Raw genomic sequence first — 13,192 nt, 5'->3', positions numbered from 1 at the left:
CGCTAGGCTTCCTTCCTCCTCTTCTCTGACACATCGAATGCTCGACACAGCCCAGGGACAGGGGCACAGCATGTACCTGGTCTTTTCATTCAGCCCAGCCCCAGCCTCTCTGCTGGCTGCTCAGGGCCAGAAGGGCTGCGCTACCTGCAGCGTCACCGGGGCAGATGTGCAGCGTCCCCGGGGCAGATGTGCTCCAGCACCCTGCCCGCCCCCGGGCCCTTGCTATTGCAGGTCCCCGGCAGGCGGTGGCAGCCTGACCCGCAGCCGCAGGTCCCCCAGGCAGGTCCGTGCCAGGCTGGCAGGAGCTGGGGGAAACCAGCCTGGCAGTGGGCAGACCCCCCGGCCCTTTGCACGGCGCCTTGGCTGCAGCAGCAGCAGCTCGGGGAAGGCGTTATTGCATATGTCCCGTGTCCTGCTCGCCAGCCTGGCAGGTGGTGGTGGGGACAAGCCAGGGATGCCGGGGCAGCTGCCAGCAGGGTCAGGCTTGGGAGGACGGCACCGCTGCCAGGATGAGGATGGGGCAGGGTGTGTTCACACCTCTGTCCATGAAAGCCCTTCTCCAGGAGACCGTGGATTTGAAGCATGCGCTGGCCGGGTGAAACCTCCAGCAATGCCCATGCCTGAGTGCTCGCCATGAGGCTGAAGCACTGGAGACTGCCTATAGGTGAGTGGTAGGAAAAAGCAGGATCCTGAGAGCCGCCTTCATCCCTTCCTCCTTGCCTCCCTGGGCCACGGTCAGCCCTGCAGTGCTGGTCGTTACCCCAGCTCTCCCTTGCCCCAGCTCCTTGTCCCGAGGTCCAGATGTGGGGCAGGGACCTGACCGTTATCAGGGCTTTCTACCTCTGCCCCGGCAATCCCACCTCAGCAGCAGAAACATCTGCCTCACCTCTTCAGTCAATACTTAGCTCTTAATAGTCCTGACAATTCACAGAAAAACAGGGGCATTAAATGTTAGTTATATCTGTTTGGATTCAAAAAATTTTATTACTTGAGTTAATTATAGCTGGAGTCATAAAAAGGTGCAGAGCAAGAGGTGCTGCTGCTCTATGGGGTGAGCGGGGCTGAGCACCCCCGGCCACCCTGAGCCGTCGATGGGGCAAGGATGGAGGGATGTACTGGCCACGAGTGCGGCCACCTGCCCAGCACACGGCCAGCCCCTGCCCCTCGGGAAGCGGCCGCCGTGGTAAAGGGCTGCGCCGGGGCCGTGCCAGTGGGGCTGCAGAGCCAGCGGTGGGGTCTTGGGGCACACGGCAGGTACTCGCTTAGCTGTTGCGCTGGCGGGACCTGGCCTGCCCCAGCCTGTGGGCTTCTAATTTACTGCTTTCCTTTTACCGTAAAACTGAAAGGGGAAGGTGCACCCTTTAATCACTGCCTCCGGGGCCCCGCCTGAAACCACACAGAGACGGAGCGAAGGCTAGGAGTTAATGCTCCTTCCGACACCTTTTTATGATTCATGGGCCTGACCTTGAGCCATAAACCGCTCAACCTCCCCACCACACTGGCAGTATTTACAGCCTGCAGGGGCCACTGCGCGCAGCCACCGATGCAGATCCGCAGCCCAGGCCCTGCACGCCAGCCCAGGTACACAGCTGGGGCTGCAACAGGTAGGCAGCCAGGGATGCGCAGGCTGGGATGGCTGCGCAGCTGGCGGTGCCCACGCTGGTGGGCAGCTGTGGATGGATCCTAATGCAGCAGACGGAGGTGGAGATGCACGCGGTGTGCTAACGAATCCTTGTTTATGCACACAGAGGCGTGCATAGGTAAATGTGCTAAGATGCCCTCACCGGGTAGCACCTGCAGATATACGTAACAAGCGCGTTTGCGTGCAGGGAGGTGTGCGCCCACAGGCCCGCTGGCTGGGTGTTTGCACCCAAACACTGGACTGTGGTGGGGAGCTCTCCACTGGCTGCAGCAGGGCACAGGGACAAGCACTGTGGCCACGGGCATGGCCCCACGGGGAAGGGGCCAGGCTGAGCTGGCACATCCCAGCTCCCCAGCATCCTGCAGTGCAGTTCCCACTCCCCAGCAGGAGCAAAGGCTGCTGACACATGAACCATCTTGGCCACACTGTGGAGGCAGGTCCTGGCATCAGGGCCCATTCCGCTGAATCCCACCAGCCAGGCAGCCCCAGATCTTGCTCCACAGGTAAGACCCATGAAAGCCTACACTGGTCCAAATTGGATCAGGGTGATGTCTACTGCTGAAAGCAAAGGGTTCTCTGGGTGGGCTCAGACCCGCCAGCTCCTTGCTCTATGCCTCAGTTTCCCCACCGCCGCAGCAAGAAAAATAATCCTGACCCATCATGTTTGCATGGAGTCAGGAGGCCGAGCTTGTTAATGTTTGCCGAGTGGGTTTGGCTCCTGTGATAGAACAAGCCAGAAATGTGAAGGTCATTATTATTAGTAGGATTAAAACAGTTTAACCCAGAGCGAGGGGGCACAGGTGAATATAGCAGCTGCGCCATGCTCAGTAACAAATTGCACATACATGTAACCTCAAAATAGCAACACATGCCACAATTATGGCTCACTTTAGAAACGTTGGGCAGAACTAGAGGGTTGCCAGAGAGCCTTCTAACATTTCCACCCCAAAAATGCCCTCCCTGAGGGCAGAAGGGACTGAGGTAGGCTGTTCCCAGAGACATCCAGAGCCTGTACCAGCTGTCAGTGCCCACTCAGCACATGCACAAATTTCCCAGAACAGGTCCATGTGCATCACTTGCCAGCACAGAGGTCCTCACACAACAGCTTGCCTAGTCCTCACCAGGACCTTCTCCACTGCCCCCATCGGGGGACTACAGCATTGGGCAACTTATCTGGAACAAAAATGTCCCTCTTTTTTTTTTTTTAAGTTTACAGGTTGTTGAATTTTTTTCTTTCCTCCTTACAAAACAAAAGAGGGAAAAAACATCCTTATCTCAGAAAGCAGAGTTCAGGAAAAAGCTACTGGTCTTTTGGACTCAGTGAGTCCCCATTGGTAGCCTCGCTTGTCACGGAGAATTTATCAGCCAAACACATTGCTGGTATAATGCACCATATAACTAGTGCATAAACAAACTTCAGCATGATAAATGCCCTGCTTTGAAGCCATAAAGTTATTAGCTAGTGGCTGTTAGCTACTGCTTAGCGTGGGACATGCTCCTTCCATTAACCCCTGGATGCCCCACCGGTGCTCAGAAGCCTGGGGTGATCTCTGGAGGGCACCTCCATGCAGTGGGAAAGCATGGAGGGATCTGGTGGGCAGAGATACTTCTGCCGGCACATATCTGTGCACTTTGTACCCACTGTGAGGACTGCAGGAGGGAAATGCTTGTTGGGAATGGGGCTCTGAGGGCTGGCAGCCCCTTGCTGTCCTATTTGAGACTTTCAGCAGCTCCTCTGCCCCCTCAAGAGGCAAACGCAGCGGGGAGCAGGGCCAGGGCAGTCACATACATAGCCACAGCTCAGACCCTCCTGGGCTGTACCTGTTTCAGAGATGGGCTGAGACAGGGCTGGAGGAGAGCAGCACCCAGGTGACCTCCTTTAGGTGATGTGCTGCTGAGGACTCTGAAGCAAAAGCCTTAAATTTTTCTGCAGCAGCCAGGCAGGGAGCTCCAGTGAGGTGCTCAGAGCTGCCTCTGCTGCCTGCAGCACATGGCTGCCTGCAGTTCCTGATGAGCACAGCCTCACTGGAGGCTACAAGATGCTGGAGAAGCACAGCTGTATCCCAGGGCCAGCATTGCTGGCCGTGAGCTGCTAACCAGCATCAGCAGAGCCAGCAGCCATCCTGCCCACACCAGATCTGGGGAGCACCCAGGCCACCTCCTGCCTCCATCCCACACTCAGGTGGGACAGAGGCAGGGAGCTGGGCATGCTGGGGATGGCCACAGGTCTCTGGTGCTCAGCCCAAGGTGCTGATGGGGTTACACAGCAGCACGGACACTTCTTGGCCACACAGCCCGGAGCCCCAGCGCCACAGTGGGAGATGCTGGCGGCCGGGGGCTAACTCCCATCCCTCTCCCAGTAAAACCACCCCTGCAAGGAGGCAGGAGATGTCTCAGCAGGGCCAGCTGGGGGGCAGCGGGACTCGAGGCTGCCTCAGCGCCTGTTCTTCATTAAAAGCCCAGTGTTGAAGAAACTCGTAATTAGAGCCCTGAGTATTAATTAATCTCCATGACCCTCCTCTCATTCTCCTTCCTCTGCTCTCACAGCTCAGGAGGTCAGCCTGGATTATTAACATGTGCAAGCAAAGGATGGCAAGCTCACCGAGAGGGCTGGCAGATCCTGGGCCATGTCCCTGTGTTCAGAGCAGCCAAAGGTGCCCTGTCTCTCCCCGCCAGCATGGCATCCCTTCCCTGCCTCTCTGTCTCATGGCTGGGCTTGGTTGGGGACATGTCTCTCTCACTCGGGCACACTCAGCACGCTGGGGACAGCACTTCAATGAGCTGGAACATCCCAGAACGAGCAGAGCTAATTTTATGCTAACTCTGCCTGCACAAGCACTTGCGGAGAGGCTGCATCCCAGAGGCTGAGTTGAGTCTCACTGGAGACAACCTTGCCCATGGAGACCTCCCAGCATGATGGACTGCAGAGCAGCAAGCCCGGCTGAAACCAACACCAAAAGGCCTTTGAGCACCCCATCTCTGCTCATCCAGATCTTGCCTGGGTCTTAAGAGCCTCAGCACTAAGAAGACAACCGTGGGGCATGGACACAGGCCCTGGGAAGGCCACTCTCTCCGGCAAGACACTGCCCAGGCGCAACCTGAGGACCAATGTACTGCAAAGAGCTGCCATGGAGCAAGAAAAAAAGATATCAAATAAATCCAAACTTTTCTGACTCCCTGGTAATCACCAACTGATTCCCTCATCTGATTTTTTTTCCCCTTTTCTGCTGCAGCAATAAAAAGGGGAAAATCAACATCCAAATGATCTTGTTTATGGCGACTAAATAAGCTGCATGTGCTTAATCCGTTAGAGTTTAATGAATTTACGACTTGCTTTGGAATTTGACAAGGGCTGTAAAAGAGTAATTAACATTTATCAGTGTGTTTTTTACACACCCTGCCCTCCTCCCGTCTCCCTTCCCTCCTCCTGCTGCCTGTCGCAAAGCAGCACTGGGTATCGGGGGGAATATAAAAGTGATCAATTAATTCTTAATAATCTCAGGGAAAGATTGTAGAGTTGCAGTATGAACTCAGGGAGTGTCAATAAATGTGCCAAAGGTTGGTCCCCCCCTTCCTGGTGCTGCTGCAGAGGAATGTGGGCGGCCGGGGAGGGGACAGGGCTGCAGGACCAGCTCTGCACCCCTTTCCTTCTCTGTCACGCTCCACCGGCCTCCAGAGCAGCTTTCTGTCACTGACACAGTGGCCTCTGGGACCCTCACAGAGGGAGCGAGCAGGGGGCTGGTGGCAAGTGGGGTCCCCATCTAACGCAGCAGCAACGGCAATTTAGAAACGCAAGCCCAGTCGCTACTTGTGCCAGCCAACAGCTCTGTCCTGGTAGACCTGAACCTGTTGATGACCCTAAATTCTCACCACCATGATCGGGGGGCAGCCAAACATCTGCTTAGATGGAGACCGCAGGCAACAGCACTGGCACCTGCACCACCCCCGCTGTCACCCTGCTGTCACTTGGCACAGGCGGTCACCACTGTTTCAGCTCTGTTAGACATGATGGGATGTCAGTGCTGACCTCCGAGACAAACGAGGGGGGCTCATGTCTGCCTTGTGCCTGGCTCTCCCAGGCACTCAGCTGCCATGGAGCAGGGCTGCGAGCAGGGCTGCAATTTGGGGGCTGCAAGGGGACGAGCCCAGCCTCCCTTGCCACCAGTTCCAGGGCCGGCTGAATGTGATCTAAGGATCCCGGGGCATTTCTCCTCTTGGATCCCAGCATGCCCTGCCCTGGGCCACCTCCCCAGCAGCCCTGGGGAGCAAAACCAGAAGAAGCCACAGCCATCACCTTCCTGGTAGGTAGGACATATCCCCTAATCTGTGACCACAGCACCCTGCCCTCAGCAGTGTCCTTTGCAGGCATGTGTGTGACCGGGGCGCAGGGAAGCCTGCAGGTCTGGGCATCTGTGGAGGAAGAGAGGGGTCAGTGCTCCTGGGGGGCAGCAGGCTCCATGGAGGAGACAGAGAAGCATCTGGGCTCAGCTGTGGGGCAGAGGGTCCTGGAGACCCACAAACAAAAGCTCAGGATGATAAATCCTCAGAGGTTTGAGACTGTCCGGGGATCTGCTCTGGACAGAAACAAATTCTCCCTGTCGAACATAATGGCCCAGAAATAAGAAATGAGGCAGGGACGGAGAGGGCTGGACCCCAGGGGTCTGGAAAATCTCCTCCCAGCCCCACACCAAGCACTGGTGGGGGTGGGAGGTGGAGGCAGCGATACCCTCCCAGCAGGCTGGGACCCCTGCGCTGGGCACAGACCCACCAGCTGAATGGGGCAGACTTGGGATTTCTTGCCAGGTGGGAGATATTCAAGCCAGCCCGAAGCACGATGAATGCAGGATAGGCAGGGAAGAGAGTGGAAAGCAATGGTACGGACTGGCCTTCACTCTACCTGAACTAGGGTTTGAGGGCAGCTGGCCGGCACGGGCTGCGGGGTCAGGCAGGGAGCAGAGCCCGGTCGGAGCGGGGCTGAGCCCCCATGCAGGGCGAGGAGGTGAGGAAGAGGGGCTGCAGCAGAGGCACTCTGTGTGGCCATATTATGGGCAAGTGCCAGCTCCCTGCAGCCTCCGAGTGAGGGTCTCCAGCCTTGGGCAGGCTTGTGGTGCTGGTGGCCGCACAAGAGTCTGCCTGTCCTGCACACATGCATCTCGGAGGGAGAAACGGAGGCACGGGGAGGGATTTCAGGCCACCAGGACTACTCCCAGCACACCAACATCTGCTCTGCTCAGCAGGCAGCAGGTCTGGGTCTTCACCGCAGAGTGGCGGAGCAACATGCGTAGCCAAGGGTCCCAAAATCACTCAGGGATGACTCGCTGCCCTGCCTGGTGCTCAGAGTGCTGTGCTCCTGCAGTGCTTTCTGCATTGCCATCCAGGCTCCACCACAGACGCCCTGCATGACCTCAGGATCTCTCCTCTGCTGCGGAGGAGAGGATGCTGCAGGGCGGGCAGGGGGCAGAGCGGGGGCTGTGCTCCCTCCTGCCTGTGCTGGCTCAGCCATCCCTGCGTCAGCCTGTCTAAACAGCACCTCCTCCTGCAGAGACCTCGTGCTGGGGGTCGGCAGCTCAGCGGCTCTGGGATTTGTCAGGGTATCATTGGAGTTATCAAACAGCAGCTTGGACCAGGCATCCCAAAGGGTTGGGTCAGCCAGACCCAACATCACCCAGCTGCCAGGAAAACAGCTCTGGGGCTGAGGACATGGATGGGACTCAGGTGTCTTTGGGCTGGTTCTCCCTGGCCACTGACACTCTGACTCACACCAGGCACGTGGCTTCACCTCCGTGTGTGGCTGGAACCCCCTCGCCTTGCCCCGGCGTGTGGGAACACTTGTTAGTGAAGGAGCAAGGCTGTGATGGGGCGATGCTTGGCCAACGCCTGCTGCTTTGCAATGGCACTAATGGATCAGAGACAGCACAGCCATGCCCCCGCCTCGCTCCGCTCGGGTGCTGCTAACAATCATAACAAAGAGCATTTATCCAGCTGCATTCCAAGTTTCTCCCTTTTTCCATTTCCCTTTCTTGTCGCTCAGGTGTGACAATTTTAATACCCATAAATGATAAGGTGGATGGCAACCATAACGGTACGTACAGCCCTGTGTCAGCTTTTCTCCATCTGCAGGAGACCCTGGGTCACACTTCAGATGGCAGAAGGTTTAGAAGGAGTTAACAGGAGACTCCCAGGTCCCCTAAGCATCTTGCCCAGGGTCTTAAGCCCATAAGCAGTGGCGCTAAAGATGATTTTAAGCCATGATTATAAGAAATCTATTGATCTTTTGGACTCTATAATGACAGATTAACCGTTTTAATAAAACACCTATTAATCATGCATTAACCCTTCTCTGCTATTTGTACATTGAATACCAAACTGACAAGGGCATTGGGATTTCTAGGAGGCTTTTTGGAGGGGGAGGGAGGGGAGGTTTCTTTAGGTAACAACAACAACAAGAAGAAAATAATGCAAACTTACAGAGGGGGAGAGTTAAAATCATACGATGAGTGGCAGTTGCAGACGCCTGGGGCCCTCTTTGGTTGTCGCTTCTATCTGGCAATCAATTGACAAGAAATTGAGATTATGAAACATTATGCCTGTGATCAAAGGAGGCGGGCATCCTTCCCCCATCCGAGGACGAATCTCCACTCCCCCATGGAAACCAGTGTCAGCGAACATCAGTGATGTGGCCTTTGGCAGGTACCAGACAATGCCGACACAAATTTTAGCATGAACATGTCCACCAGCCCCACGGGTCTTTATGGCAAACTGAGCAAGGACGCAACATCCTAAAGGTGTATCCCACCGGAGCACCTAGGTGTCTATGCTTTTCGTTTTGAGAGACTTGCCTCTGAAAGTCAATCATCCGGAGAGGCAGAGGAAAAAGAAGGGGAAATGAGGAAAGCAACCCCCCCACCAGCTCAGGCCGGCTGGGAATGGGCACAGGCTGCTCACCCCCTTTCCCTTCCCACTCTTGAAACCCACAGCATCAGTGTGGGATGGTGGCATGGGCTGGCTCGTGGACCCGGACGGGCACAGCCCCGGGGCCTCTTGTGTAAGCGCTGGGGAGGGGGCAGGCACTGCTTCCTCCTGCCCCGGCCGTTGCAGCCTCAGAAACCACCAAGTCCCTGGTGCGTTAGGAACTGCCTGGAGGCTGGAGCTTCCTGCAGGTGTCCCACACTCATGAATCACACCTTGTCAGGGCTCGGGGTGCCCAACGGCTGGGTGACCACCGAGATGCCTGGGGAGCCCTGCCCTGGGATGCACTGGCCTCCCCACCACACCATCCCGGCCAGGTGAGGGTTAAGCAGGCATTAATCACACTGTTTGAGAGACGTTTCAAAGCCTCTTCCAAATATTATAAAAAATGTCTTTAATCATCTAATAGCGCGAACTCTGCTCATGATGGATGGAGAGAAGTCGCCTCTTTCCTCCTGATCCTAACAGATGAGGCTGAAGAGCTGCTGCTCCAAGGGCGGGGGGGAAAGTTGGGGAGGGGGCTGGGGGAAGAGAAGGACATTTCTCAACCTCCCACCAGAGCAGTTATAAATATGAGGTCATACAGCAAGAGATGATAACGCATTAAGGGCTCTTGAGATATTAGTCTGTCAGCCTCGTTAGACACAGCCTATTTGGGGCTGACTGCATAATTAGAGGCTGGGGTACCCATAACTCATTGGTGTTTATATGGTAGGAAGGGGCTACGCTCACCATCACCCTCAGCACTCTGAGAAGTCATCTTCAGCAGGGCATCAAACCCCACTCCCCGCTGCAAAAATAACCCTCCTCTCCCTGGGAACAATTGTTCCCTCTCCCCATCTCCTGCCCTTCCTGCAGCCCTGAGCCCACAGCATGGTCAGTGCACCCACCCTCACCTCTCCCTTCCCCTGCAGGTGGGGGACAGGGTTACGGCTTGGCCAAGCTGCCCCAAAGTAGTGTGTGACCAAGCAGAGAAGTCCTGGCTCCCAGTGCCCTGCCCACTGGGATGGCTTGCTGGGAACAGCCCACGCTCTGCCCTGCGAGGGACTGCATCCCCTGAGCACCCCCAAGCAGCCTCCACAGCAGGTTTGGCCCTCCTGTGCCCTTCTGTCTTTCCAGGGAATAGCTCCAAGATGGGCTGGAAACACCTTGGGGAGGTGGGTATACTTGAATAAAGATCATCTTGGAGAAGCCTGAGCAGAAATGAGTCCAAGGAAAACAAGAACATCCAAGCACCCCAGGACAGCTTGTCACTTCTGCCCTGCTGTGAGCATCCCCCACTCCTGACATGCTGTCCCTGACATGCACCAGAGACCCCTTTCTAGCCCAGGGTGCTCCTTGCACAGGTCACCAAGAGACAGGGCAGACCCCTGCCCCCGAGCTGCTGCACGAAGCCTTCTGGGTGCTGCTGGTCTGCCCAGGGGCTGGGGGACACCGAGTGCTGGGCAGCCAGGGACCCTGTGCTTGGTGGGGAACCTGGTGAGGAGCTGGGCTTTCCATATCCCTGTCCCATCTGCTTTCTATTCTCAGTTCTGCCTAGGTGGTGGTGAGCACCGACACAGAAGGGCAGTTCCCAACCAACCCAGCTGAAAAATTGAACAAGTGAAACAGGGAAGGGGAGCGTTTCCCTTCTGCAACTGTGCAGAGCGAGGGCACTGCCAGACCAGCTCCTGCTCAAAAGGGAACAGAGGGGGAGCAGGGAGCAGGGGGAGGCAGGCAAAAGCTGAACCGAGCTCCATGCACCCAGCAGAGCCGGCTTTGCAGCCCGAGCCTTCCCAGCAGCACATCCCTGTCACTCCTCTTGCCCTATGGCAGGTGGGAAAATGAAGACACCAAGAAGGGCAGGGACATCAGCATGAGAAACAAGAGCCCTCACTGCCGGGACTGCCCTGACACTGCCAAAGTCCCCAGCATGGCCACCCAGTGCCTCATCCCCTCTCCCTGCTTGCCTGCCACAGCTGGGGAGGGGGCAAGGGGTCTGTGGAGGAGGGGGCAACCCCATGGCTTCCCAGGCTGAGGTAGGATAATGAATCCTGATGGGGGAAGTGACCTTTTCCAAATGCCACATGTCATTGGATTTTATATCACACCAGGACAATGTGCCATGGGTATTAAAATCGTTTTTCCAATAGAAGTGTGTGTGTGTATGTGTGTGTCAGAGAGATATGTGAGAAAAATAAAACTAAGATGTGAAAATTAGGCTGCCTCTAAACATGGCCTTTAGAAAAGACTTAGGTCCTCACAGAGCAGGACTGACAGAGAAGATCCATGCCCTTTGCTCCTGGGATCACGGATGATTTTGTCAAGGGAGTATGACTTTTCCAAGCCCCATGACAGAACTAGGGGAAAAATGCTCAGGAGTCCTGATCTCCATTTCTAAAGTCCTGCAAAGACTTTCACCTCTACAGTGACCCCTCTGCTGTGGAGGGACACTTCCAGGGCTGCTTGGCCCATAAGACATGTACAGATACGTATGGAGCACAGATCACCTCGCACGTGTGCTCCTGGACACCCATGGGTGTTAAGTCTGTGCTGTGCATGTGGAGAAAGTCCTACACAACAGCCAACATCAAGTTACTCAGCCTCACCCAGGCTTCAAAGCAGCCTGTATGCCTGTGGTCCAGCCCAGAGATGTGCATGGAGCATCCACTGAGTCATCCACAAACATGGGTACAGACACCCACCCATATATGCCAGGACACATTCCCATGTGAAAACACAATGTAAAAAGGAAGGCACTAGAAGCCAAATTCACTTGAACTCCAGCCTGTTCCCTCAATCTGCAGGGCAATTGTCCGGCTGAAATAACAACGCTGGGACAAAAAAAAAAAAAAAAAAAAAGGACAAGCTGTGTTTGTTTATTCAGCTTCTTTCTCCCCCTCTCCTCTCGACAATGCCCTGACACTGTGTCCTGCCGCACTGGAGCTGCAACCCCAATGGGCTAAATTTATCCCAGCTGGAGCCCTGTTTACAAGCCTTGTCCTGTTTACAGCATGGTCCATCCTGCTCAGGACCAGGCAGTGGCCATCCCCGGGGTGGACAGTCCATGCCTCACCTTCCTCAGTCTCTGCCATGCTCAGGCTGCCCATGTGGTCCCTGGAAGGATGCCCAACACCCTGCACTCTCCATGTGTTTGCACGCAGGGAAGCTTGTGGCCCCCTGCCCATCTGGGAGGTGATGGGGACATGTGGGTTTGCATAGGCTGCTGCTTGCCCAGCATGGCTCGGTGGTGGCCCAGGTGGCAAGAGCCCCCATCAGTGCTGGCTGGTGGCACACCTTCCCCCAGGAAAATATTGGCTGCAAGCTCAGCGCTGAGGGTGCAGCACATCCCATGAGAAACTGGCTGGGGACAGCCATGCTCCACCATGAAAGCATCAGTGGAGCTGCACGTTTCATCCAACCATGTGTGGGTGCTCTGCCCTCCATAGCTCACACTGCAGTGGGGGGCCACAGGTTCAGGCTGTCACACACCCATCCCCGTCTCCCTGATGGGCTCACGTAGGCTGGGAGGACAGAGCTGGCAGAGGCTCAGCCCCCTCTTCCCAGTAACAAAACTGGACGTCACACCAGTGGCCTGAATGGTTGAGCCTGGCTGGGCCCGATGGGTTGATGGCATTGTGCATAGACATTAGAATGCTGGGGACGTGGTGGAGGGGTGCTCACTGCCAGCATCCTGCTTGCACTCTTCCTGCACTGATTCCCATCTCTGGGGGGATGCACCAGCCATGGTCTGCCAGGGAGCAATGGGGGCTCCCCCGGCCACCCCCCAGCACGGGTGTCCGCTGCAGTCACAGGCTGCCTCACCCGCAGGAGCTGCCTTCAGCGGGGCTCAGTTGGCAACATCCGGGCTCTTATTTGCTGTTTAATGAGTCCCAGCTAATGAATCAAAACGCATGAAAGCTTTTCATTAACCCTTTGGCTTGCCATCAGCATTGGACACTGCTTTGTGGAGCCTGGGAATCACAAGAGTGGTTTCAGGGGTGACCACAAATCCTCATCTACGAGCCTGTGTGCTACCTTGAGCCCTGCCACCCTTTCCCTGCCCGTGCCCGGTCCAAGTGGCTGCAGAGGAGGCACTAGCACCCTATGGATGTGAAATGAAGTAGCTGGTCCTGTGCTTCCTCAGACTCTCTTGTCAGGGCCAGCTAACAGACATTTGCCTTCATCCCTGGTGGCAGGGCCATTGCTCAGCAGTGGTGGATCCCTCTTTGCACCTGCTCGTGGCTGCATGTACTTAGACTTAATGAGTGAGCAACCTCCTGGCATGCTGACAATGCAGCCCTCTTCTGCATGGTCCAGGTGCAAACCACTGCCTGCTGTCACCTCGGGAAGCCTCCCGCTTGAAACCAAGAGCTCTGGATCACATCCCGTGGTAAGGCACACCTTGTGTGCCCATGGAGGGGAAAGGAGGATCTCACGGAGAGACCCTGACCTGGGTTCAGCTCCCACACAGTATGAGGGGCTCAAATCTCACTGCCTGACACTGCCTCTGTGCAAGAAAGGGTCCAAGGGCAGCTGAGTCTGTACCAAGGCTCCAGGTGCTGCACGAGATCCCTGACTGCAGGTGCAGGAGCAGAAAAG

At 56.1% G+C, this 13,192-nt stretch overlaps 1 protein-coding gene across 11 annotated transcripts in view; it reads right to left on the bottom strand.

Annotated features, from left to right (window-relative positions):
• RNF220 (ring finger protein 220) overlaps window positions 1-13,192 on the bottom strand; it is a 232,738-nt gene that overhangs the window by 130,139 nt on the left and 89,407 nt on the right. For 9 of the 11 annotated variants that reach the window (XM_055814906.1, XM_055814905.1, XM_055814900.1 and 6 more), the window contains one exon: window positions 8,111-8,185. The exons of the other annotated variants lie outside the window; for them this stretch is intronic. In XM_055814906.1, the coding sequence (XP_055670881.1) occupies window positions 8,111-8,185 (75 nt within the window). The remainder of the gene's footprint in view (window positions 1-8,110; window positions 8,186-13,192) is intronic. 11 annotated transcript variants of the gene reach the window in all.

This window comes from Falco peregrinus, chromosome 10 (genome assembly GCF_023634155.1).
Source record: "Falco peregrinus isolate bFalPer1 chromosome 10, bFalPer1.pri, whole genome shotgun sequence".
NCBI classification, from domain to species: domain Eukaryota; kingdom Metazoa; phylum Chordata; class Aves; order Falconiformes; family Falconidae; genus Falco; species Falco peregrinus.
This window is presented reverse-complemented; position numbering and strand designations above follow the sequence as displayed.